Source organism: Nerophis lumbriciformis, linkage group LG19, assembly GCF_033978685.3.
Source record: "Nerophis lumbriciformis linkage group LG19, RoL_Nlum_v2.1, whole genome shotgun sequence".
In the NCBI taxonomy this organism is placed as follows: domain Eukaryota; kingdom Metazoa; phylum Chordata; class Actinopteri; order Syngnathiformes; family Syngnathidae; genus Nerophis; species Nerophis lumbriciformis.
In genome coordinates, this window is record NC_084566.2 from 3,301,626 (window position 1) to 3,329,124 (window position 27,499).

General features: G+C 41.8%; 1 protein-coding gene across 2 annotated transcripts in view; it reads right to left on the reverse strand.

Annotated features, from left to right (window-relative positions):
* Nucleotides 1–27,499, reverse strand: part of acsl3b (acyl-CoA synthetase long chain family member 3b) — a 76,162-nt gene that overhangs the window by 6,668 nt on the left and 41,995 nt on the right. Inside the window, exons 1-12 of one of the 2 annotated variants that reach the window (XM_061979673.2) lie at nt 21,565–21,759; nt 14,714–15,165; nt 8,324–8,501; nt 8,139–8,248; nt 7,928–8,066; nt 6,345–6,495; nt 3,503–3,626; nt 3,312–3,383; nt 3,094–3,233; nt 1,778–1,950; nt 1,622–1,696; nt 1,363–1,554 (exon numbers count right to left, since the gene is read on the reverse strand). In XM_061979673.2, coding sequence (XP_061835657.1) covers nt 1,363–1,554; nt 1,622–1,696; nt 1,778–1,950; nt 3,094–3,233; nt 3,312–3,383; nt 3,503–3,626; nt 6,345–6,495; nt 7,928–8,066; nt 8,139–8,248; nt 8,324–8,501; nt 14,714–15,064 — 1,705 coding nt within the window. In that variant the 5' untranslated portion in view covers nt 15,065–15,165; nt 21,565–21,759. Of the gene's footprint in view, nt 1–1,362; nt 1,555–1,621; nt 1,697–1,777; nt 1,951–3,093; nt 3,234–3,311; nt 3,384–3,502; nt 3,627–6,344; nt 6,496–7,927; nt 8,067–8,138; nt 8,249–8,323; nt 8,502–14,713; nt 15,166–21,564; nt 21,760–27,499 lie in introns of those variants that run through there. The other variant, XM_061979674.2, reaches the window with a different exon arrangement.

Below are 27,499 nucleotides of genomic sequence, written 5' to 3' on the forward strand. Positions count from 1 at the left end.
CCAAAAAAGAGGGAATGACAGCTGAAATTAAGCAAATCCCCTTCTTTGATTCCAGAACAACAGCAGCAAAGTTTTGAGTATCACAGTACCGTATTTTCCGCACCATAAGGCGCCCTGGGTTATAAGCCGCGCCTTCAATGAACGGCATATTTCAAAACTTTGTCCACCTATAAGCCGCCCCGTGTTGTAAGCCGCATCTAACTGCGCTAAAGGAATGTCAAAAAACAGTCAAATAGGTCAGTCAAACTTTAATAATATATTAAAACCAGCGTGATGTGGGCGCGCATGGAATCGTATATCAACATGGACGAAGCTGCGTGAAAAAAGCCACCCGGCCTCTTCGCGTAAACTTAAACTTACCTTAACCACTCGCTCATCTTTTCTTCATCCATCCCTTCGAGTTAGCTTTTATGATGACGCCGGCTGGAAAGGTCTCTTTTGGCAAGGTCTTCCTTTTGAATATCACCATGGGTGGAAGTTTCTGGCCATTAGCATGGCAAGCTAGAACCACAGTGAAGGATGACTTCTCATTCCCTGTGGTGCGAATATTCACCGTACGTGCTCCCGTTGTATCCACAGTGCGGTTCACAGGAATATCAGTTGCTGTGAAATAGTAATCCGTGTGCGGATGGAGAGATTGCGTCTTTTCATGAACCGGATCCCTGTCGTTTAGTAGGAGCCATTTTGTGGTCTTTACAGATGTAAACACACAAAGGAAATGAAACGTACGTAATATCCGCGCGCTTTTTCTTCTTCTACGCGGGCGGGTGGTTGCTTACAGTAGAAGAAGAAGCGCTTCCTGTTCTATGGGGGCGGGTGCTTACCTTGGCGGTTGCTTGCGTAGAAGAAGAAGCGCTTCCTGTTCTACCGGGAAAAAAGATGGCGGCTGTTTACCGTAGTTACGAGACCGAAACTTTATGAAAATGAATCTTAATATTTATCCATATATAAAGCGCACCGGGTTATAAGGCGCACTGTCGGCTTTTGAGAAAATTTGTGGTTTTTAGGTGCGCCTTATAGTGCGGAAAATACGGTATTATTGCTTGTAACCTGATCTTCCTCAATAATGGACCACATTGAAAAAATTATTTGTAGGCCTCCCTGGCATAATGAACTAATAAGTGAACGATAATGCAAAGATTAGTCTTTACATTTATGCATAATGTTTTAATTAGCCATTTTGTTTTAAACAATTTCTGCCTGCTAAAAGAGATTGTGGCCCTTGGACAAATTTGGCTGAGGACCCCTGGTCTATGGCTAGCAGAAGTTGAGCTACATTCGCTATGGCACAACTCATTCTGTTCAATACAACATTGGCATGGAAACAGAAGATAGTCTTCTATCCACATTATAGTTCCTCACCAATGATCTTGAGGCATCCGTCGGAGTGGAACTCTCCAATGTCCCCCGTGCAGAACCACCGTTGGCCTTTCGCGTCCACAAAAAAGTCCTCGCGGTTCTTGGTATCATTTTTGTAGTAGCCCATTGTTACGTTTGGCCCACCCATCACAATTTCCCCTCGTGGGTTGGGCTTGTCTGTGCTGTAGTAGCCGCCTGGAGATGCACAGAGCACAAAACCAGATCACTTGCGATACTTTGATTGGCTCCTTGTAGGACTCACCCTCTTCCCAGTCCTTGAGCATGATCTCTGAGCAAACCAGAGGTGCTCCGACCCGTCCTGTGCTGTAATCCCAAACTGTAAAATATCAGCAAAAACTATTAAAGAGCTGTAAATGTGGTGCCCTCACTGCCAAATAGCTTTTTTTTTTGCCATTACTCTCGCTGATGGTGCCTGCTCCACAGGTCTCTGTCAGGCCGTAGCCTTGGCCCACAGGGCAGCACAGACAGATGTTCATGAAGCGCTGCGTGGCGGCCGACAATGGAGCCCCGCCAGAGAGAACCACGCGTGTGTTGCCACCCAGCAGCGCACGGACCCGCTTGAACACCAGACTAAAAAAGACCAATGTCACAGATTAAATATATTACCAAACAACTTTGTATTTTACTTCTAATCTTAATTTAAATCGCTATTTAGTTTTCAGTGGGTGCAGCTCAGCCTTATATTGGGAAATTGATTCATGGTGTAAACCAGGCGGCGTGTTCATTTTAAGGAATTCGGGTGCTTCTAACTTAATCTTAAAAATCTGACAATTTAATTGCTGCAACTTTGTAGCCATCTTGTGGACAGCATGAGTATTTCAGGTGAATTGCATGAATTGCACTTCGAAGTGAACACAGCACAGCATTTTTATCAATCCAAACAACCTTTCCCACTCATGGTGCAAATAAACTAAAAAAAAAGTCAACACAAATGGTCACACATAACACAACCTGCTCACCGAACTTTGGGGATATTGTAATAAATGTCCAAGCACAACACATAATTCAAAATCACACCCATTTACAGTAAATCCCCTGCAATGCATGATGTGAAAAATGCAAAACACTCTCTCCGCACTTATCCATTTTTGGCACATTTTAGCTGCTAAATATTTGTGATTGAATACAAAACTTTAAAAGAGGTTCTCATGGAAGTACACAAAGTAGGAGTCAAACTTTCACGTACTTTTAATATCCATAGACAGTACAGGCCAAAAGTTTGGCCACACCTTCTCATTCAATGCGTTTTCTGTATTTTCATGACTATTTACATTGTAGATTGTCACATCAAAACTATGAATGAACACATGTGGAGTTATGTACTTAACAAAATAAGGTGAAATAACTGAAAACATGTTTTATATTCTAATTTCTTCAAAATAGCCACCCTTTGCTCTGATTACTGCTTTGGAGACTCTTGGCATTCTCTCGATGAGCTTCAAGAGCTAGTCACCTGAAATGGTTTTCAATTCACAGTTTTGATGCCTTCAGTGACAATCTACGATGTAAATAGTCATGAAAATAATAACGCATTGAAATGAGAAGGTGTGTCCAAACTTTTGGCCTGTACTGTATATTGTTTAATAATTATATATTCATTATATTAATATATACTACTGATTTTCCCAGTAATGAATGAAAAATATCAACAGATGATTTTGCTTTTTCTGCAGCTTCTTCCTCTTGTGTTTGATTGTGTCAAGCATGCATCACCTGTCACAAAGAGGTGTGCTGTAGCCTTTGGAGATCTGCTCCATCTTGTAGTTATACGCCAGCACAAAGAGCGTCTTCTGAAATTTGCTCATTCCCTCCACTTTTGTCATCACGTTCTTATAAATACGGTCCATTATTTCCTGTAGATGAGAACAAAGGCTTTTAATTTAACACTTTTCAGATACAGAATGTGGTTAGTGAAGCACTTAAGGACTTACTGGAACAGAAGCCATGAGTGTAGGTCTCAACATACTGGCGTCCCCTTTACTGCCCTTTTTGATTTTGGTGGACTGGAACAAGGAAACAAAGCAGCTGAGCTGAGTCGTCAATTCTAACGTTATTGTCAATTTGCCGCGAAACAGCAACATCTGCTAAATGTGATGTTTGCAAGTGGAGGCCATGCACTGACCTGGTCGGCGAGAGTCTGAGGGGAGGAATAGCCGATACGGCAGCCATGAGAGATGCAGACAAGCTCTGCGCTGAGCTCCAAGACGTGAGCTAACGGCAGGTAGCCAATGTAGGTGTCTGTTTCACTGCCCAGACACATACAACAACGGTTTAGTTTCTTTTTTGTGTAAAAATGTCGGCCTCTTATCTAATACATTGCCTCAGTGCCTCAAATCAATTTCTGGATAAGTTGCCATACTAAAGTTTAAATTATTACATCCTTGGGGCACGCTCACAGCCACATGTATTGCCTGCTATTTAGACTATGATGGCTGTGTTTAGTTATTTTTAGTGGATAGTAAGTATATAGTGTTGTTCAAGATGTACACTGACTATTCTATTGTATTGTATAGTCCCTTGGGAGAGATACAATTGGAGTCATAAATTTGATGCTAAAAATAATATACAAACATTTAAAACACGTCTGTGTCATTAGTATTTAGTATTAACATTTTTATAATTGTTATTATTATACAAAGTAACACAGGTGGAAGCCATTTTTCAGCTACTCTTTACACATGAATACAGTCTCCAATAACGGATAAAAGATATAAACATGCTAGTTTTTACAAAGAAAATTTCACTTAAAAAAAAATATAAATATCAACAGGAACAACGGAATGTAAGTTGAAAAATGCTTTGGCAGTGTTTTATGTTTCAAGATTGCTGATTTGCTCATTTTGGTGACAATCAAAAAGGGATTCAGCCCAGACTGGTCATCCAATCATCATGCGGAAGCCTGGCGACCCCCTTTTGATCACTCTTATTCATTCCGTCGGCGACCGTGGGCGGAACAAAGTCGAGCATTTATCCAATGATTGGCTGCAGCACTGTGACGCTTTCACATCAATGAAAAAAAGTTGCGCCAACTGTCGCCAAAGTATCTGATTCTAAACTAAAGTTAAACGCATTGTAACGCATTTACTCAATGAAATGCAAACACAAAATAACATATTTGACCACTTTTTTTTTATATTTTAGGGAAATCTGAACTTCACTTGCAGTCTTTAGCAATCACTTGTTAAAACAACAGATCCATGACTTCTGGACAAGGATTGGCTCTAAGGGCTGGGTGGTTCTGGCTGGAGTGCAAAGCCAAGCTGCGCGCGTCCCGCCGCTGGAGAGCCGCCGCCCCATCGCCCAAGCCGCCAGAGCAAAGGTCCGTCAAAGCGGCCGATCGGGCGGTGCCTTGTTACCGCCGAGGCTCAAGACACTCGCGTGAGTCTCGCTTACGTTGATCAAAGTTTTTCTGTTGTCACATTTTCTGTGCATCACTAGTCAACCGTGCTTGAATAAAATTGGCTATATGTCCATTCATACAATATATTATTTAATTTGTTTCCACGTGTGGTGGCTTCAATTTAGCTGTGGTGCCGCGCCACAATTAGATACGTATAGGGGAAACCCTGGAGTGGTATATTCTCTTTTGTGAGATATTGTTCCTCAATATTTTGCTATTGTTTACAACCTTACACATGGACATTACGAAGATAACTGCTGTCCAAAACAGCAGCACCTATTGAGTATTAAATATGTTATGTGAAGGTCATTTTTTGAGCAATTAACCTGACAGCATTAGACTCCCAGCTAATAAACACCATGCTAATAGAGGCCTAATATAATCTGCAGTTGATTAGGAAATGTCATATTTAGCAGAATATAAATGTCTTTAAACAAATTATTCAGGGATGTGAGCACCCTTTGAGAAAAAAAGAGGAACATCGAGAGAAAAAAGCGGAAAATTTTAAAACGAAATGCTGTCCCACAAACCCCGAAATATATTTGTGCAAATCAAAACTACATTTCCTGCAATTGAGTGCATTTCTACACTATTTTTTACCTTTGGATTTGTTCTCATATACCAACCTCTTTTGTCTGTCTCTTTGACACTTACCTGTCCCATGTAATGTGCCACAGATATTTAATCGGTTTTTGGTAGATCATTTTAGAACATTAATATCCATTTAAATGTCATGTAAAATTCTATATTGTAATTTAAAATGCTTCCCATTTGGGAACTATCCCGTAGCCAGGCCCCCTTGGGTTATATACCTCCGGTGCTGTGACCTCTGTTTATGATCCGTCACGTCAAAAAACACACCTTCTCGCTGATTACAAAAAAATACTCTAGAACTACATCTGGTTTGGAAATAACATTGTCCAGATTGTAATCATCCAAATATGATTAGCAGCAAAGTGGACAGCCGTCAACGTTGTGGCTCGTAGAGCAAACTGAGGCGACAACAAGTAAACTAGCCAGCTTGTTTCGGTGCTCCAGATTGTCTCCCCGTCCTGCAACTCAGTGCGACGTTTAGGCAAGAGGAACTGTGAGTACATGCGGCTGAGGCTAGCATTAAATAGCATAGATCGTATTTTTATTGACATTTCATTTAAAAAACGCGAAAGTGATATTTTGACACAAAAATTAATGTTTAAAAAAACGCAGATTTCTACGTTTGAGGAAATTTCTCGTGCCTGATTATCATCAGTGAATTTATCAGCTTATATTCGGATGCAATAATTCAATTCATCAATAAATGAGTTTCCCTTAATTCCTAATTTTATGTGTTGTATGCATCAAACTTCATAAGAAGGGAGGGGCTGACCATATTCGCTTCCTGTGGAATTGTCAACACCTTTGTCCATTTAGTGCGTATTTCACTGGTTTTAGTGTATTTAACGGTGTGATTTACAGTCATTATATTGTGCCATTTGGATCTGCAGAGCATTAGACAGTTAAACTGCAGCGTAAACTGAGAAGAAGAAGGTCTCAGAGGAGCTTGGTCAATTTAATATTTGCATACTTGAGGTTGGGGATTCGCTCTGCCATGCCGGTGATGCCAGCGATGATGTTGCCGTGGGAGATGATGACACCCTTGGGGAGGTCCGTGGAGCCGCTGGTGTACATGATGACGGCAATGTCTGAGGATAGTGGCTCTCTACGGTCTGTTGCTACTGCGGAGGAGATGGCAAATGAGGGTTAGACAAAAGCTGACCAGGTGCGTCTGTGTTTAAAAGTGACGGGAAAGCCATTTCTTCCACTTGCACAACTTTTAATTTACCGTATTTTTTGGACCATACGCCGCACCGAATTACAAGGCGCACTGCCGATGAGGGGGTCTATTCAGATCTTTTTTCATACAATAGGCGCACCGGATTATAAGGTGCATTAAAGGGGTCATATTATGATTTTTTTCTAAATGTAAAAGACTTCCTTGTGGTCTACATAACATGTAATGGTGGTTCTTTGGTCAAAATGTTGCATAGATGATGTTTTACAGATCATCTTCAAGTCGCTTTCTGACAGTCGCTTCAGGATGCGCCATTGTGTGGGCGGTCTTATTTACGTGGCTCACCTTCGACAGCGTCTTCTCCCCTTCATCTTTGTTGTAGCGGTGTAGCGTGCAAGGACGGAAGTGGAAGAAGTGTCAAAAGATAGAGCGTTCAGACTTTACTTCAATCAATAACGGAGCAGCATCTCCTCATCCGTGGCTCACTAGTGCAACAACAACGCCGGAACTGTGTCCCGTGAAACACCGTCCGACCGGAACTCTTTAATAACTAAAGTTCCTTGGGTGAATTATGTAAACTCACTACACCGGTATGTTTTAGTGGTAGCATGGCGAGTTTACTGACAGATATAAGTAAGAACTTTACACTACTTTATATTAGAAATGCCAACAGCGGAGGATAAATGCCACATAAAAAGGTAGAGAAAATGAAGAAGCTTATCGACTACGGTGTCTGCACGGATTACAGTGGTGGACGCGCGCACATTTTCAGGACTTATGCAGATCCCAAACACACATCAGCAGGTACCAGAAGGTAAGAAAAGTTGGTTTTGCATAATATTGCGAAACAAAACGCCAGATAATATGTCTGCTGATAGGTGCCATTTTGCAATCCGTATACACGCACCATAATATTACTTGTATGTTTAATGCGGTGACAATCCATCAAGCGATGCGGCTTTATAGCTTACCGAGGTCATACAAAAAACATTTTGACAGATTTTTGAGCGCCCTGTGTAATGTTCTATATTCTCAATGGAACCTTTAAAGTTTTGGTGTCGTTTACTGCCATCATATTGCAGTCTACATGTATCTCTTATGTATGACTGCCATCTACTGGTCACACTTATCATTACACAATGTACCAAATAAAATTGCTTCAAGGTCACTAAGCACAACCAGAATGATGCCGTACATTAGGCACATTGGGTTATAAGGTGCACTGTCGATTTTTGAGATAATTTAAGGATTTTAAGTGCGCCTTATAGTCCGAAAAATACAGTAACTTTTAAGGTTTTCTAAGCCACTCAATCAGTATAATTCCAGTTCCCTACCAAACTTGGAAGCCTCTTTAATCCGGTTGTACAATAACTTACAGTTTTCGGGCTTGGATCCCATCTCTTTTACGGCGTCCATGCTGTGAACCATGATGCCTCTGGGAATGTCCTGCCAACTTGACAGCTTCTTGTCGACCACGATGACAAACTGCAGCCTCGGGACATCACACAGAATGGCCTGGCAGGGCAGCACAGGAACAAAGTAACAAATACATGAAACCTAGGGATTGATTGCAATTGATGCAGGTACCTTGAGACGGCCCTGCAGCAGATCTTTACTAGTGATGATGTGTGTGACTTCTGTCTCGTTCAGACCGTGCGCGATGGCCGTAGGTCCAAGAGTAGCATACAGCGTCACGACTGTCAAATAAAAGGGAAAAAAGTGAGTAAGTTAACATCCTGGGTTAATTATGTGTCATTTCCTGTGTCACCCACGTTGGAAGTTGTACATAAAGCAGGCCTGAGCTGCTACGATCCACTCAGCTCTGGTCTCGCAGAAGATTGCGATCTTGCACTTTGGTCTCTGGCCGAGAGACGCAAGCCCACTACCGAATGTCCTCGCAGCCTGGTAGGTCTCCTCATATGACAGCCAGTTATAGTTCCCGAGGATGACCTACACATACAGCATTCAAATAGACTTTAATCAAGCAAAGCTGATGCAGTTACTGTATGTGCATTTCTCTACATTAATGTATTAAATCCTTGCTGGCATTCATCTAATAAAGTCTCACATTATTCATGTCTAGTGAAATAGTACTATCTACAGGATTTTACAGCTATTGCACAAGCATCTTCTGTTTTAACACTGATAAACCTTCAATCAAACTGCATGAAAAATGTGGAAAGCATTGGCAAATATTATTTACAGTGGAATCTCAAAATGTGAACTGCCTTTATGTCATACAGTTTGGAAACCTGCCAAAATGAATGACGTCAAGGAACTAAGCAGGGGAAAAACAGGCCTCTGAAGTTGTACAAAATATGTCAGTAATAAAGAATAGCCACACAGGCACACTTTGAAATGCTACAAAACATTATTTTTAAGTTTTATTTCACCTCCAAAAACATGCACCTGGGGATAGGTTGATTGGCAACACTAATATTGGCCCTAGTGTGTGAATGTGAGTGTGAATGTTGTCTGTCTATCTGTGTTGGCCCTGCGATGAGATGGCGACTTGTCCAGGGTGTACCCCGCCTTCCGCCCGATTGTAGCTGAGATAGGCTCCAGCACCCCCCGCTACCCCAAAAGGGAATAAGCGGTAGAAAATGGATGGATGGATTTCACAGCAACTAACTTCTTTGTTCTTGTATGACACTGAAGACCAAAAAGCACAATACATGATGTTCCTTTTCCATTTCAACGCTACATGTCCATCGTGAGTATTCATCTTGTTGACACTTATTCCTACACTTGTATGACAGTTAACAATATTGAAACATTGTGTGCACAGTTTACTATGGCGACAGTTTGACTCTGGGACAGAATAATTCAATCTCAATAGTTTTTAATGGGAAAAGGGTTTACTTTTGGACTATTAAGGTTCCACAATATGTGTAGTAGGCCCAGGTGGATGACACATCTTGCTAGACATATATTGTCTCAAAAATTGCAGATAAACAATATTATTGTGAGACCAAATTAAGCACTAATGTAATCATAAAGCAAGTGACCCTTCCAAACAATAAACTTGTATTTCCTATTACTGTAGTATTTTTAACCATTGTAATTGAAAGATCAGGAACTAAGTAAATTGATTAAATGGATTATACTTGTATAGCGATTTTCTGCCTTTAAGGTACTTTCATAATTCCATTCATAAAAACACCCATTCACACACTGACGGCGGGACCTGCCATGCAAGGCCCTAACCACAACCTATCAGGAGCAAGGGTGAAGTGTCTTGTTCAAGGGCACAACGGATTTGACTCAGATGGCGGAACCCTAAAGTTGCTGGCACAGCCGCTCTATCACCCGAGCCAGGCCATCCCCTGTAGTAAGCAAGTCTCTTTTGTTTATGTTTTTATTAAGCAAAAATTGCTCTTCAATAAATCCTGAAGACCTTAAAGTAAAGTTGTTTTCCATCCATCCATTTACCGCCACTTATCCGAGTCCAAGTTGCGGGGCAGCAGTCTTAGCAGAGATGCCCAGATTTCCCTGTCCACCTTCTCTAGTTCCACCCGGAGGTACCAGGGCGTTTTCAGGCCAGCTGTGAGACATAGTCCCTCCAGCGTGTCCTAGGTCTGCCACAAGCCTGCTCCTAGCTGGACATGCCGAAAAACCTTACCAGGGAGGGGTCCAGGATGCATCCGTATTAGATGCCCGAGCCACCTCAACTGGTTCCTCTCGACGCTAAGGAGCAGCGCCTCTACTCTGAGCCTCTCCCGGATGACCGAGCTCCTCACCTTATCTCTGCGGGTGATCCCAGACATCCTGCGGAGGAATCTTATTTCTGCCGCTTGTATTTGCGACATAGTCCTTTCGGTCGTTACCCAAAGCTTGTGACCATAGGCGAGGGTAGGAACGTAGACTGACCAGCTTCACCACAACACCTCAATTCGGACGTTGCACCGATCCGCCTGTCAATCTCGCGTTCCATTCTTCCCTCACTCCTGAACAAGACCCTGAGGTACTTAATCTCCTTCACTTGAGGCAGAACTTCATTACCCACCCCAGGGAGTGCAGTCCACCCTTTTCCGACTGAGAACCATGGCCTCCGATTTGGGAGGTGCTGATCCTCATCCCAGCAGCTTCACACTCGGCGGCAAACTGCCCTAGTGAACGATAAAGGTCCCAGCCTGATGAAGCCAACAGGACCACAACATCTACAAAAAGCAAAAATGCGATCCTCTGGGCACCAAACTGGAAACCCACCACACCATGACTGCGACTAGAAATTCTGTCCATCAAGATAATGAACAGGACCGGTGACAAAGGGCAGCCGTGGCGCAGTCCAACAACCAGACTCCTGTTTCTATTGTACAGGGACCGAACGGTCCGTAGCAACGGACCCTGGACCCCGTACTCCTTGAGCACCCCCCACAGGACACTGCAATGCCTTCTCCAAATCCACAAAACACATGTGGTCTGGTTGAGCAAACTCCCATGCCCCCTCCAGTACCCTAGCGAGGATATGTGGGCTCTGTACCGAGGATGTCGCTGTGGCTTGTGGAGCCCTTTGAGACACTTGTGATTTAGGGCTATATAAATAAACATTGATTGATTGATTGATATAAAGCACACAGAATGCACCGACAGAGCCTCGCTAGCTTACACACACAGTGTAAGCTAGCGGTCCCGCCTCCGCCCACCGAGACATAAGGCCCCTTTCCACCGCAGGAACTTTTTCAGGAACTCTCCCACTTACATGGGTAAATACATTTCCCCCTGTGTTTCCACCAAACACTACCCAGGTGGATTTAGTTCTTCAGGAAGCTTTCGGATTTCCTCCTAGGACTTTTTTCAAAGCAACCCGGAACATTTTGGGGGGGTGTGCTGTGCTGTCGAATGCTAATTAGAATATGAAAATTAGAATATGTGCGGCAACTAGTTAATTTCCTATTTCTTGTGTAATTCTATTATAACAAACTTGACAACGGAGTAAGGCTGAAACGACGCGTCGACGTAGTCGACGTCATCGGTTACGTAAATACGTCGACGTCGTTTTTATGCTTCGACGCGTCGCATATTTACGTCACACTGCCGTCATGGCGGAGCGCAAAGCAGATGATGCGAGCGAGGGAAAAAAAGCACGCCAAAAGTCGTCAAAAGTGTGGGAGTATATAATTCGGCATTATTTCGGCCAGTCGGCTTATAAAATCAGAGCCGATCAGTTTACGTTCGCGCGCAGGTATAACGCGGCGCGCTCCTGTCTCATCTGCTGGTGCGCGAGCCCGGTAATTAGACCGCTGTGTCAAATCAAGGAGTACAAAAGACGCCAGCGCAGAGTGGGAAAAGGTTTAGTTCATTACAGATAACCCAGAGTTGTGCCAAAAGTATGTAAGATTTAATATTTCTCTTCGTGGGTGTGGCGCACCTGTTGCGCTGGTGAGATGGGAGGGGGGGTTGTGTGCATGTAGCGTGCTTAGTCTGGAGGCTAAATACACACAGTGTGTTATGTAACTGTTGTTTAGTGTTGATATTCTTTGCTTAGTTTGATAAATGTTGGAGCAGTTTGCTTCATCAGGAGGGTGAAGTCGCTCAATTTAAAGTGTTGGATTTAACTGTGTTGGTGAGGGCGTAGAAAAAGGGGCATTTTTCTACCAGTAGACAGCGTTTAAGATTGAGTGTTTCACTGCTAAATTAATAATATATTTATATTGAATATGGATTTTAAATATGTATCTAAATAGGTGGTTAATTGGTTAGGTATTTATGTATTTGCATATTGGGTTTTCTGTTGCATTTATCTATTGTGTTTCTGGTGTTAAATGTATTTTATATGTATCTTGGTGCATTTATGTTGAGACAATTTATTTAAAATCTGTTTTAACTTAAAGGGAAAAGATGTGTCCATTTTCTTGCACTTGTTTAATGGTTAAGAGTTTGATAGCTAATTAATAGTTGTAAATTATGGGATTGATAATTGATTGATTTTTTACAGCATGTTAATCTTGTGGTGTTTTGTCCTTAAAGGTTTTTCACCTACTAAAGAAGCTAAAGGCTACTAAAGGCTACTAAAGGCTACTAAAGACAGCTAATGACAGCTAAAGAAACTAAAGTCTATTAACACTGCTAAAGACTGCTAAAAAGACTAAAGAAGAAAAAAGAAGCTGTTTCTTGGTTGGAAAAACTGTTGAAAACTAAAGGAAAATAAAAGGAAAAAGTAACTACGGTCTGGTCTTTTGAGTGAAATCCAGAAGCCACATTCAGCATTGGTACATCCCTTCAAGTGTGGGATAAGCACAGCGAATAAAGCTAAACACTTGACAGTTGTTGTATGCACACTGTGTCGAGCGGAAATGGCCTATCATAGCAGCACAACGGCTATGAAGGAACATTTGAAAAGAAAACACCCGACAGCGTTCTTGCCATCACCATCAACTAGTCAATCGTCCGCATGAGTATACATTGTCATCATTACACAAAATCATGAATGTGTCATTTGTATCTGCGTTGTAAATTCATAAACTAAAACACTGTTTCGCTCTGAGAGGGGCGTTTGGCAGGCCTGTTCAGTGTTTACAAAGACGCGCTCCTCTTTAACGCTAACGTTAATTAGTTGTGCAAATACCTTTTACAACATTAACAGTTACATATACTATGTACAAACCAACAATTAACTTTCACTTTAATCATACTATCATTGTTGTGTTATTAAGCAAAATAAGCAATACTTTTACTTTTGTTGAAATGTTTACACTGTTACAGAATATTTCGTTTTTCACTTTTTTGTATTGGATGTTTATCTTTATTTTTGCACATTTTAAAGCAAAATAAGCAATACTTTTACTTTAGAAATGCCTATACTATTGCAGAATATTAAGATTTGCACTGGATGTTTACTTTTATATTTGCCCATTAAAAAGCAAATAAGCTACTTTTAATTTTGTTAAATGTTAAAAGTTTTAAATGTTTACATTGTTACAGAATATTTTGTCATGTTGTTGTCAATGTTGACTGAGTGGCCATACTTTTTTTTTGTATATAAAAGTCATGCCTTTTGAAAAAACTGGCCAACATTTATTTTTTCATCTTCATTTTAAATAAAAAAAAAAAATCGGTAAAAGGAAAAATAATCTATAGATTAATCGAAAAAATAATCTATAGATTAACCGATTAATCGAAAAAATAATCGATAGAAAAATAATCGTTAGCTGCAGCCTTACAACGGAGCGAAACAAGAATGAAAGGAGCTTTTGTGGGCCATCTTTGTGCTGAAGAACGCTGATCAGTGTTACTATTTTTGAGTGTTTTTACTCAGCCGTAGTCTTTAAATTATATGCAATTTAATGTTGTTTATTAGTTTTTACAAACTTCATTTTGATACGCGAAACGGATTTACGAAGGAGTATGAAGCCGGATTCGAAGCGGCGATCTTAGCTGCTTACTACCGGTACTCTGACTTTGGAAAAATGTGAAATAAAGTAGGCAGCACATGAATGGAACAAAGGTAAATAAAATAAAATATTCACCATTTACTTTATAACATGTTGTAAAAGTAGTCAATAACACTCCATTTGTGTTGTTATTAGCCTCAACCTGAGTGAACAAAATGCTAATACTAACAAAATAACGCTATAGTCTATGCGCTTGTGTTGTCGGCGTGAGATAAACATTGACATTTATTATTTCTATATTGTTATTTACAGCTGAAATGTACAATACCCTTATGATTTCCTCATTTACCAAGAAGGGGACTTTCTGACTGTTGGACATGGCGGACAAAAGCCTGACTTTTTATGAACAATTCGGTACACTATATCGTTTTGTATATTATTGCTTGGTATTTCATTTACTTACTTTTTAGTAAAATAACTCTGACCTAATATTGTCTATTTGCATGGTACCAGTGTAGAAATACACTAAACCACTCCTCCATACGTCATCAGCCTGGTTTGCATAAACTATCCTGAACTGTGAAATGTGGTGGAAACACAAACCACACACTTTTACAGGAACATATAGATCCAGGAACTAGAGGTTCCAGGAACCAATAGTTTCTGAACTGTTGGTGGAAAAGGGCCAATAGACAGTGGATGACTGACCAGAGGGTTAACTCTGTTCATTTATTTATGTTATTGAATAAATTAGAGTTATTTTACATTTATCGTTTAATTAATTGATTTATTTATCGGCCAAGGCGTAATTTATAGCTTTATTCTCACCTTCTTAAAGACCTTGCCATTTGGTTGGAGCTCGTCCTCCTCGCTCAGCACCTCCCTGGTGCCTAGACAGTCCCTCTGGGGAAACCTCTTGGCGGCATATGCAAACATTTTATCCAGCGTATCCACCCCAGGGTGCAGCCACGCCACCAGCTTCTCTTGACTGTTGATAGCCCTGTAAGGCCCGGCTGGGTGCCCGCTAACCGAACGCGCTTTGATGCGGCGTGCCCACTCCAGGTTGGTACTGGCCCCGGAGAAGAAGTACCAGGGTATGAAGGTGATCACTGAATAGACCCAGACCACGGAGCGAAAGACCTGTAGTAGCAGGGGGTTGATGTCTTCCTTTAACTTCATCTCGAGAGGAAGAAAGTCACTGCATAAGGTGACTCAAATATTCACGCAGAAATATGGCTCTAGCTGCGGCTGGGTTGCTTTCTGCAGGGAGCCGAGCAGACCTGCAACACAGAAACACAAAGCTTAAAAAACAGCATCAGCAAAATTGAACAGCAGCAAATACGATCCTGCAGACAATTGTAAATGAATCCTTCATAGCCACCTTGGCCTATTCTTAGTGATTTTTCTCTGTCAGCAATTCTTGTTTCAGCAGCTCAGGTGCATAGCTACACAGACCATATAGGGAAAAAGAGCTTTTAGAGACCAGATACATCCATCCATCCATTTGTTACCGCTTAATCCCTTCGGGGTCGCGGGGGGCGCTGAAGCCTATCTCAGCTACAATCGGGCGGAAGGCGGGGTACACCCTGGACAAGTCGCCAAGACCAGATACAACAATACTTATATTTGAGACCTAATGCCTTTTAGATTTCAGTAAAGGTTAAAACCAACACCTTGTGCCTGTTTGTTTAAATGCTCTTTAAACAATGTATGACCCTAAACAATTATTTCTATTAACTAATTGATATACTTTGTATTTCTGCTTGTAACATTTAAAGTTGCAACTGAAACAAAAGCATCTCTGTAACGCTGGCTATGAGGCAACATAGGAGCAGCAACTCATTCCAGGGTTCAAGCATCACATGGGAGGTGTCCTAGCAAGCTAATGTAACAATGTCGGGAAGAATCTACCACTGTACAACGAAAAGGGTTAGGCAAATACGACAAAATCCAAAATAAATAGCACCTCTCTGTAACGTGCGGCTGCTGTAAAAGCAAACGTGTATTTCTCTGAGCATGGAATGTTGTATTAGGTGCAAATCAAAGTGTGATTTTAGGGAAGGTGCAGAAAAATATCAACCATTCTTAAATCTGCTAAGCTAACTAGCTTTTTAAAGCCTTTTAGATCGATGTTATGCTCCAGAAAAACAGATTTCTAGAGAATAAGGGGAGGCTACCTATGCCATACTTGCGATTGAAGCAAGAAAAAAAATATTCAAGCATAACTCCTAAACCAAACATGCAATATGTCTAATATTGCCTGTATTCATGTATCTTTGTGAGTTTTACTAGAGACATGTGCTTTTGTAAAGTTTGCAAACACAAAATGTAGTTTTTTACTTAATATGACAGTAATGTTCTCAGAATCCTGAGATAATGTGATTGAAGCAACAAAACATTTTTGTTCAAGCATTACTCCTAAACCAAACATGCAATATGTCTAATAATGCCTGTATTAAAGTATCTTTGTGAATTTTACTAGACACGTGCTTTTGTAAGGTTTGCAAACACAAAAATTCGTTTTTTACTCTATATGACAGTAATATTTTTAGAATTCTGAGATTCTTACCAAGCTCTCAAGCATGATCGAACACAATCTGTATCAGTTAACAACTGTAGATCTGACTCTCTTAGGCTAACCTCCGGAGTCCCTCAGGGGTCAAAATTAGGCCCCCTTTTATTTAGCCTCTATATTAATGATTTGCCCACTGTTTGTCCTGAAGCTGAATGCTTAATGTATGCAGACGACACGCTTTTCTTCCGTCATGGTCACACCAAAGACATTGTTGCTGCTAAACTCCCTAAAACAATGTCCTATGTTACAACTTGGTTGCAGGAGTGCTGTCTGCTGCTAAATGTTTCTAAAACTGTAGGCATGTATGTAACTAAAACCAAACACGTATCATCTGACTGCGACATACGTATTAATGGAGAAAGAATACAAATTGCCAGCCAAAATAAATATATTGATTTAATAATGTGTAAAATAATCAGGTTTAATCTCGCAAATTTTCATGCAATTAGAAATGAAATGTCAACTGAAGCTGCAAAATTATATTTGCATCGATGATTTTCAGCCACTTCAACTATTGCTTTACCAGCTGGTCTCAGGCTGGTCAGTTAATAAAAAACATTGGAAATCTTGTACAAACAAGCAATTAAGGTAATGGATAAAAAACCTAGGCACTATCATCACCGAGCCATTCTAAAAAAAAATACAGTATTTTAAACCGGGACAGTCTTAACACAATTGCAGACTTAAAAGTGACCTATAAAGTACTGCATGAATTGGCTCCAGATCCTCTGTCAGAGGTGACTGTTATATTCCTCTGCGTGTCCTGGGCATGATGTTAAAGTGCATCCGGCAGTGGAGGCTCCTCTAAGGGGTCTTGGGGCACTAGGAGGTTAACCCCTTTACTACTGTTACCCCAGGTGGCCCTTGGCAAAGGCCTAGTACCTGACTGCCCCCTAGCCAGGGATACGATAAAGACCTCAACGGCGGAGCAGGCGGAAGACGGTGGATGTATGAACCACCACAACAGCTACGATGGCGGAAGAAGGCACCCCCACATCCATGTGGGCCCAGTTATGGGGAAATAACGACCCAAGACCTCAACGGTGGAACAGGCGGAGGATGATTGCTAAATCTATGGAGCGTCACAACGGCTGGGATGGCGGATGAAGGCTGCAGCAGAAAAGGGTCCCCAGTCGTCTTGGACTCCATGCCACTGGACCCTGACCCGGATCTGTCAAGGATCGTGTGGTGACTGTCTGTGCACCAGTCTCCCCACATTAAAGGGGAACATTATCACCAGACCTATGTAAGCGTCAATATATACCTTGATGTTGCAGAAAAAAGACCATATATTTTTTTAACCAATTTCCGAACTCTAATTGGGTGAATTTTGGCGAATTAAACGCCTTTCTATTATTCGCTCTCGGAGCGATGACGTCACAATGTGGCGTCACATCGGGAAGCAATCCGCCATTTTCTCAAACACCGAGTCAAATCAGCTCTGTTATTTTCCATTTTTTCGACTGTTTTCCGTACCTTGGAGACATCATGCCTCGTCGGTGTGTTGTCGGAGGGTGTAACAACACGAACAGGGACGGATTCAAGTTGCACCAGTGGCCCAAAGATGCGAAAGTGGCAAGACATTGGACGTTTGTTCCGCACACTTTACCGACGAAAGCTATGCTACGACAGAGATGGCAAGAATGTGTGGATATCCTGCGACACTCAAAGCAGATGCATTTCCAATGATAAAGTCAAAGAAATCTTCCGCCAGACCCCCATTGAATCTGCCGGAGTGTGTGAGCAATTCAGGGACAAAGGTCCTCGGTAGCACGGCAAGCAATGGCGGCAGTTTGTTCCCGCAGACGAGCGAGCTAAACCCCCTATCGACCCTAGCTTCCCTGGCCTGCTGACATCAACTCCAAAACTGGACAGATCAGCTTGCAGGAAAAGAGCGTGGATGAGGGTATGTCTACAGAATATATTAATTGATGAAAATTGGGCTGTCTGCACTCTCAAAGTGCATGTTGTTGCCAAATGTATTTCATATGCTGTAAACCTAGTTCATAGTTGTTAGTTTCCTTTAATGCCAAACAAACACAAACCAATCGTTGGTTAGAAGGCGATCTCCGAATTCGTCCTCGCTTTCTCCCGTGTCGCTGGCTGTCGTGTCGTTTTCGTCGGTTTCGCTTGCATACGGTTCAAACTGATATGGCTCAATAGCTTCAGTTTCTTCTTCAATTTCTTTTTCGCTACCTGCCTCCACACTACAACCATCCGTTTCAATACATGCGTAACCTGTTGAATCGCTTAAGCCGCTGAAATCCGAGTCTGAATCCGAACTAATGTCGCTATAGCTTGCTGTTCTTTCCGCCATGTTTGTTTGTGCTGGCTTCACTATGTGACGTCACAGGAAAATGGACGGGTGTTTATAACGATGGTTAAAATCAGGCACTTTGAAGCTTTTTTTAGGGATATTGCGTGATGGGTAAAATTTTGAAAAAATCTTCGAAAAATATAATAAGCCACTGGGAACTGATTTTTAATGGTTTTAACCCTTCTGAAATTGTAATAATGTTCCCCTTTAAACAAAGTCACGCACAGGCATCCTCCATAAAGGGATACCCCCCTACCAGGAGGATTGTCATACTCGAATGACCGCCGAGAGAGAGATTCCTCTGCGCAGGGATACCTTCAGTAAGTCGGCCTGGTCAATAAGGAGTGCAAATGTGTGGAACTCAGAACCTGAGGTCACAACTTACAAGGCCTTCACAAAAAAATTGAAAATGTGGCTTATCAACATCTACAGCTGCCAGCACTAAAAGATGAGCCTGTTTTGATGCTAAGATAAATGTTATGTTGTGATGTTGTATTTTATTTTTTATCACATTGTATATGTATTGTGTGCTCTTTTTTCTTTCGCTTTTCTTTTTCTTTTAAATTGTAATTTTACTGCTTTTTTTTTTTTTTTTTTTTTTACATCATGGCCAGGGGACTACAGATGAAAACTAGCCTTCTGGCTAATTCTGCCTTTTCTAACCATTGTGTAATCATGTGTTTTATGAAATTTGCATTGCCCCCTTTGAAATAAACTCCTCTAATTTAAAATTAATTCTAAGAATGTTACATATTGCATGTGTGTAAAAAAAAAATGTGTGCATGTATAGATTTGTGTGTGTACTTGGCCCTGTGATGAGATGGAGACTTGTCCAGGGTGTACACTGCCTTCCGCCCAATTGTACCGTATTTTCCGCACTATAAGGCGCACCTAAAAACCACAAATGTTCTCAAAAGCTGACAGTGCGCCTTATAACCCGGTGCGCTTTATTACGATTCATTTTCATAAAGTTTCGATCTCGCAACTTCGGTAAACAGCCGCCATCTTTTTTCCCGGTAGAACAGGAAGCGCTTCTTCTTCTACGCAAGCAACCGCCAAGGAAAGCATCCGCCCCCATAGAACAGGAAGCGCTTCTTCTTCTACCCGCCCCCGGAAGAAGAAGAAAAAACGCGCGGATATCACCGTACGTTTCATTTCCTGTTTACATCTGTAAAGACCACAAAATGGCTCCTACTAAGCGATCCGGTTCATAAAAAGACGCAATCTCTCCATCCGCACACGGATTACTACCGTGTTTCACAGCAACTGAACCGCACTGTGGAACGGGAGCACGTACGGTGAATATTCGCACCACAGGGAATGAGAAGTCATCCTTCACTGTGGTTCTAGCTTGCCATGCTAACTTCCACCCATGGTGATATTCAAAAGGAAGACCTTGCCAAAAGAGACCTTTCCAGCCGGCGTCATCATAAAAGCTAACTCGAAGGGATGGATGGATGAAGAAAAGATGAGCGAGTGGTTAAGGGAAGTTTACGCGAAGAGGCCGGGTGGCTTTTTTCACACAGCTCCGAAGGCGAACACACCTTCACTAAGACGGGCAGACAGCCTCGGACGACATACGCCAACATTTGCCAGTGGATCGTAAATGCCTGGGCAGATATTTCGGTCACAACTGTGGTCCGAGCTTTCCGGAAGGCAGGATTCACAGAACAACAGCGACACTGACTCCCGATGACTTCTACGAGACGGAACCGGCCATTTTGGATACCACGCTTGCGCAACTTTTCAATTCGGACACCGAAGACGAAGAATTCGAAGGATTTACGAATGAAGAATAACTTCAGAAGGTGAGCGCTATGTTTATTTTGTGTGTTGTGACATTAACGTTCGAGCAACATTATGTTACTATTGCTCTACACCATTTTGAATTTTACTATGTTTGTGATTGCACATTTACGTACATTTTGGGACAGAGTTGTTAGAACGCTGGTTTTCAATATATTATTAAAGTTTGACTGAACTATCTGACTGTTTTTTTGACATTCACTTTAGCGCAGCGTTTTTTTGACATTCACTTTAGCGCAGCGTAGGCGCGGCTTATAGTCCGGGGCGGCTTATTGGTGGACAAAATTATGAAATATGTAATTCATAGAAGGTGCGGCTAATAATCCGGTGCGCCTTATAGTGCGGAAAATACGGTAGCTGATATAGGCTCCAGCGCCCCCCGCAACCCCGAAGGGAATAAGCGGTAGGAAATGGATGGATGGGGCATGTATAGATCTAATGTGTGGATGTAGACAGAGATCTAGTCAAGACAAAATAAAATGTTTTCCCACTATTTACCCTAAAAGCGTTCAATGCGCCACTATGCTACCGGAAGTGGGAGTGGCATCGATGATATATCGATTACTTTGGCCTTGCGAGAGACAGGTGACACTTGACGAGAGCACGTCACACCGCAGACAGATAATCCACCCGCACATATTTGATATACTTGGGATGATAACGAAGCATGTGTGGATTCATTCATTGTTTGCAGTTACGATGGCAACAAACACACCCTATAGGCTGAAAAGCCGCAGAACTCCAAGCGAGCATTTAGCAAGCAGCTTGGATACATGCTAGCCAGAGGGGAAGCTAATGTTTATCTATTTTTAAATCACATGCATGCGACACAAATATGTTAACTGGATATGATTTAATCAATAATGTATGTGACTAAGGGTTTTGATTTTAGAAAACGGCAAACTGCATCACCGCGCGTTAGCACCGCGGCTGCTAACAATCAGCTTATCAACATCTGCAGAGCTTTCAATACATTCTCACCTCAGCCGCTGTTGTTACCATTCAAAGCACCGCGCTGTCATTATTCTGACCACGTCGAAACGCGCCGTGGGTCCGTCGCCAAGTTAATATTTCAAGCACTTTGAGTAAAACCGGTATAAAAATGTGTCAAATGGTTCATTTTTTAGCATCACCCGGGTAGCGTTTCCCTGCCCGGAAGTGACTGGCTGACGCCAGAGCACTTCGCGCCTTGTGATTGGAGGAGAGGGGGTGGCGCGTGCTCAGGTTGCGGGTGACGTCACTTAAGGTTACTATCGGTCAACTCGGACTCGAATCAAAAATTGCTGTGTTAACGTGCACATGAAAATATATGATTGATAGATGCTATTTTGCATGCATTTTATAATGTAACAAATACACAAACATTTTTGCTTCATCAAGTTTAAAAAAAACAACAAATAAAATCAATGTTTGACTTTAGTAAACCAATATGCTTGTAATGGCAATCTTCACCTTCAAATGTTCCAATTTATTGTCATTACTCAACAGGTTTGAGGGAGTGATCCTACACAGTAGCAAACATTGCATATGAAGTGAGGTCCAGTCAGAAATCCAGTTTATGTCTATTTATTAATGAACTTGCAGGGTGAATGAAACATACCCGGGATTATTGCAGTGATATTGTGTTATATGTTCTCCTGCCGGTTGCTGTCTGCTGTTGCATTTGCTGTTGCCTGCTGCTGTCTGATGTTGTCTGCTGCTGTCTGATGTTGTCTGCTGCTGTCTGCTGTCTGCTGCTGTCTGCTGCTGTCTGATGTTGTCTGCTGCTGGTAAGAACGGTTTGTGCTCCCACACCTGAGTCCTTCCTCGTTTGGCTCACCTGTGCTCCTACATATGCCTTCCCCCCTGTACTGCTCAACCAAAAAGCCCGCCACCTAGTGACAAAAGAAAGTAATGCCAACACAAAAATAAGGATGCCTTAAATGGCTCCTACACACCGGCCCCTAATTGTTTACGCTGTAACAATTACTTGAAAGGGAGCCATTCAAATTCACTTTTTACAAGATTCTTCTTCTTAGTTTTTTTTTTTTTTTTTTTTTTTTTCATAATTTCAAAATAAAAATATGTTGGCATTTATAGTTCATTAATCTTGAATCTTCATTAGTCTTCAATTTCAGTCCTTTGGAGGAGACATATCTTGGTTATTGGTCTTTCCAGTATTCTCCCCAGTAACCAGGATCCTCGTGGGTCAATGGAATCGACCACCACCACAATGTCACCAGGGGCAAAACTTCTCTTGGCTCTGGTCCATCGCTGACGTTCTTGGATTAAAGGTAAGTATTCTTTTGTCCATCGTTTCCAAAAGAGATCTGCCATGTATTGTACTTGTTTCCATACGTTTGATGTACAGATCCTCCTTTACAAAGAGTCCAGGTGGCAATATTGGATTGTTTTTTTGCAAAAGAAGATGGTTTGGGGTCAGCGCTTCCAGGTCCATGGGGTCATCAGAGGATTTGGTTATGGTGGCTTTAAATACTTGCATCTCCTCTTCAATCTTCTTCTTTAATTTGACAGGATCATTTTCAACACTACTCACAGCAGTTTGAACTTCTTTTCTTTTCCTAGTCCTTTGCAAGAGTGCGGTCTTTACTTTTAAAAGCCAGGCTATTGCAATCTTCAGTCTCATCCAGGATGAGAAGTAGTGGATGAAATAGTTAGTTGGGTTCAACTGACTTTTGACAATGGCATTTACTGTGATGCCAGGTTTGATCTCTGGATCATCAACAGAGATTTTGGATTCAATTTGCAAAATTGGCCATTCTTGGCTTGCTTTCCAGAGAAAATCTGGTCCTCTTATCCAATTTTTGTAGCCTAAGAAGCGATCTGCTGTCAGCCCTCTTGATGCTGCATCTGCAGGGTTTTCCTTTGTGCTCACGTATCTCCATTGTGATATGTCGGTAGCATCCCTTACAAAAGAGACTCTGTTTGCTACAAATGTTTTAAAGCGTTTGGTTTTGTTGCTTATGTATTTAAGCACGGTTGTGCTATCCGTCCAGAAAAATGATTTCTCCAGTTTTAACTGTAGATCCTTTCGCAGCATTGTGTCAACTTTGACAGCGAGGACAGCTGCCGCCAGCTCCATTCTGGGAATTGTCATTTGTTTTAATGGTGCCACTCTTGATTTTCCTATGATAAATGCAACATGCACTTCTTTGTTTTTGTTTTCCAGTCTTAGATATGAGACGGTTCCGTAGCCACTCTCACTGGCATCCGAAAAGTGATGCAGCTGTGAGTGTGTGATTTGACCAAAGTGTGTAGGCTGCATGCACCGGTCAACTTTAAACTCCTTCATTTTGCTGAGATCTGCTAGCCATCCTGTCCACTGTTGAGAGAAAACGTGTGGTACGGTTTCATCCCATTGAAGCTTTTCCTTGCAGAGCTCCTGCATAATCATTTTGGCTGGCAGAGTAAATGGTCCTAGAAGTCCTAAAGGGTCGTATACAGAGCTGACCACAGACAAAATGCCACGTCTAGTGTGTGGTCTTTCTGGTACAACAACTGTGAACTTGAACACATCAGTTTCCACACACCAGTGTAGTCCTAGGGCTCTTTCCATTGGTAGATTGTCCTTGTCCAAATCCAACTCCTTGATTTCTTTAGCCCTGTGCTCTTGTGGAATAGATGTTAATACAGCACGGCTGTTGCTGATCCATTTGGACAGAGTAAACCCACCCATTTGGCAAAGAGCAGTCAGATCTTTTACTAATTGTACTGCTTCTTGTTCTGTGGGAATCGAACGTAAACAGTCATCTACATAAAAGTTATGGCGTACTGTGTCTGTCACCTCAGGTGGAAAATTAGCTTGGTTGTCTTCAGCAGTTTTCCTCAAAGCGAAATTTGCACAACTTGGTGATGACACAGCTCCAAATAGATGTACCTTCATCCTATATTCAGTCAGATCTTGCTGCATATCACCGTCAGGCCACCATAAGAATCTCAAGTAGTCGACATGCTTATCAGACACCTTAACCTGATGGAACATGGCTTTAATGTCTGCCATCAAGGCAACCGGTTCTTGTCTGAATCTGATGAGGACTCCGATAAGTGAGTTGGTAAGATCAGGACCCTGAAGTAGTTCACAGTTCAGTGATGTTCCTTTAAAGACTGCACCACAGTCAAAAACAACTCTTAATGTTCCTTTTTTTTGAGTGGTGCACACCATGATGTGGAATATACCAGAGTCTTCCATCTTTTCTATTCAGCTGGTCTGCTGGTACCAATTCAGCATAGCCACTGTCAATCATATCTGTGAGGAAAGATGTATATTCTTTATGGAAGTTTTCATTTGTGTTGAACTTGCGTTTCAGGCTCTGGATGCGTTGCTCTGCAATACAACGGTTGTTCGGCATGATGGGATCTTCTTCTTTAAAAGGTAAGTTTAAACAGTAATGTTCATCTTTAATCTTTGCAGAGTGGCTCACAATATCAAGAAACTTTTCCTCTTCTCTTGACATTTCCTCTATTTCCTTACTGGATCTTTCACTGAAATCTTGGTTGTACTGTTTGACTAATAACTCCTCCAGGTTTAGAATAGATATTATATTGACACCAGCAACAGGGCAGCCATTATGCCTGCTGGTGTCATCTCCTTTTAAAGGACCATAAATGACCCATCCCAATAGGGTCCTCACTGCGTATGGCCCGTTCTCCTGGCTATTGACCACCTCCCAGGGTTCCAGTACCTTAGAGGCATTCGTGCCAATGAGGAGGTCGATGTCAGAGTCAATTTCAGGTAATGTGATATGGTTTAGATATGGCCAGTGTTTCAAATCCTGCTGTTTTGGAATATTGTGTGGTGAAACGGGCATGATTTTGTGTGTAAATACATCAGGCAATTGAATAAAGTCATTCGTATTTATCCTGGCTATTTCCAGTCCAGTGATGTGGTAGCTGGTTTCGGGTTTCACTTGATTCATGGTTTTGAGAAGGATGGTTGTTCTTTGTCCTGTTATGTTCAGTCTTTGCATCAGTTTTTCTGTGCAGAATGTGGAGGTGCTTCCATGATCCAAAAATGCATATGTTTGTAACACTGTATCTCCCTTGTTGCTTTTAACTTGTACAGGTACAATGGAGTAGATGGAGGGGTCATCCCCGGCCCCAATATGACCACAAGTATGCTTGGGAGGTGGCACAACAGTATTGGTTCCAATTGATTTGGTTTGTGTTTGTTCTGTCTGTTCAATGTGGAGTATTTGTGGATGTTGTTGTTTACAGGTTTCACATAATAGACGATTTCTGCAGTCTCGACTTAAATGTCCTATTTTCAGACAACCAAAACAGACTCCTTTTTCCTTTAAGAAGTCTATTTTTTCTTTGTGCTTCTTCCTCTTGAATTGTGGACAGCACTCCAGTGTGTGACCACTCTTCTTACAGAACAGACAACTGTGAGATTTGACAATCACATTCCTTTTTCCTTCATTTGACTCCACAGTTTCTATGGGTACTAATGTTGTTGCAAAGCTGCTTCTTGGACTTGACTTTACTCTTGGCTTAGGGACGGATGAGGGTTTGACAGTTGATTGCTTAGTGTCCTGAATGTTACCAAACAGTGGATCAGAGAGTATTTTGACTTGTTTTTCAATAAAGTTCACAAGGTCTGGGAAAATGGCTCGATGGCCTTGCTTCTCCTGTAGGTCACAGGCCTTGTTCCTCCACTGCTCTCTGAGCTTGTATGGAAGCTTTAGGATGATGGTCCTCATATTAGAAACGACATTAATTTCTTCCATATAGGCCAGACTTTCCATTGCATTGGAACAACTTCTGAGGAATAGAGAGAATGCTCTCAATCCTTTTACATCCTCCAATTTAATTGTTCCCCAGGAAAAAGCCTTTTCCATATATGCTGTTGCAATATGATATTCATTACCAAAATGTTCCTTAAGTAGCTGTCTTGCCCTCTGGTAGCCCTGGGACGGAGGCAAATGTTGGCAACTTTGAACCAGCTCTTTTGGATGCCCTCTAGTATATTGTTCCAAATAATGCAAACAGTCATAGGTGTCACACTTTTTCTCCACTCCATATTCAAATGCCCTTATAAAGGTTTCATACTGAAACGGATCTCCATCAAACACAGGTACGTCTCTTGATGGTAAAGAGGAATGGACATTCTGCTTAACCAATAAGGCATTTAAATCATGTTGTCCTTTTAGTAAATCAAGAATGTGATCTTGTTTGATGGCATTTGTGACAGGGGATGTAGTGTGAACTGTATGACCTTTAACATCATCTTTTTTCACAGAAGTATGATCAGTTTGCCCAGTTGTATTCGACACATTTTTCATTTGCATAGTTGATTTTGACAGATTGTCAGTTTGCATTAAAGAGAGAGCAGCCTGTCTTGGAGTCATGTAATGAGCTTTGGTATACTTTTCATATATGAATTGTTTTGGCTTCCCAACCTGTGTGTCAGAGAGGGGCATTGTTTTCTTTGGAGCAGCAGCTCCTTTGTGTGATTCAGAGCTCATTCTTGACACTCTTGATCCTTCCCTAGATCCCATGGTTGCAAAAACTTGCTCCCTTGCATTTGCTGCTGCCAGCTTGGTTTCCATTTCCAACTTTTCCTTTTCCATTCTGAGTTGTTCCTGTTGTTTTGCAAATTGTTCCTGTTGAATTCTTTGTTGTGATTAAATCTGATGTTTTTTCTCCAATGCAGCAGCCTCTGCCATGAGAGCAGCCTTTTCGGCCTGGGCTCGAATGCGAGCAGATGAGGTAGAAGAGGTTCTTGATGTTATGGAACTGCGTGGGATTGAGACATTTGATGCACTGTCCTGGGCTCCAATATCAGAAAGTGTAACACATAAATGTTCATCATGGGCAAGTGGGACATGCATTTCATCTTGGAATTGCATTTCAACTGAGCCATGTGTTTCAGAGACATGCAATTGTGACTCCTCTCCCATAGGGGCAGTGTCATGTG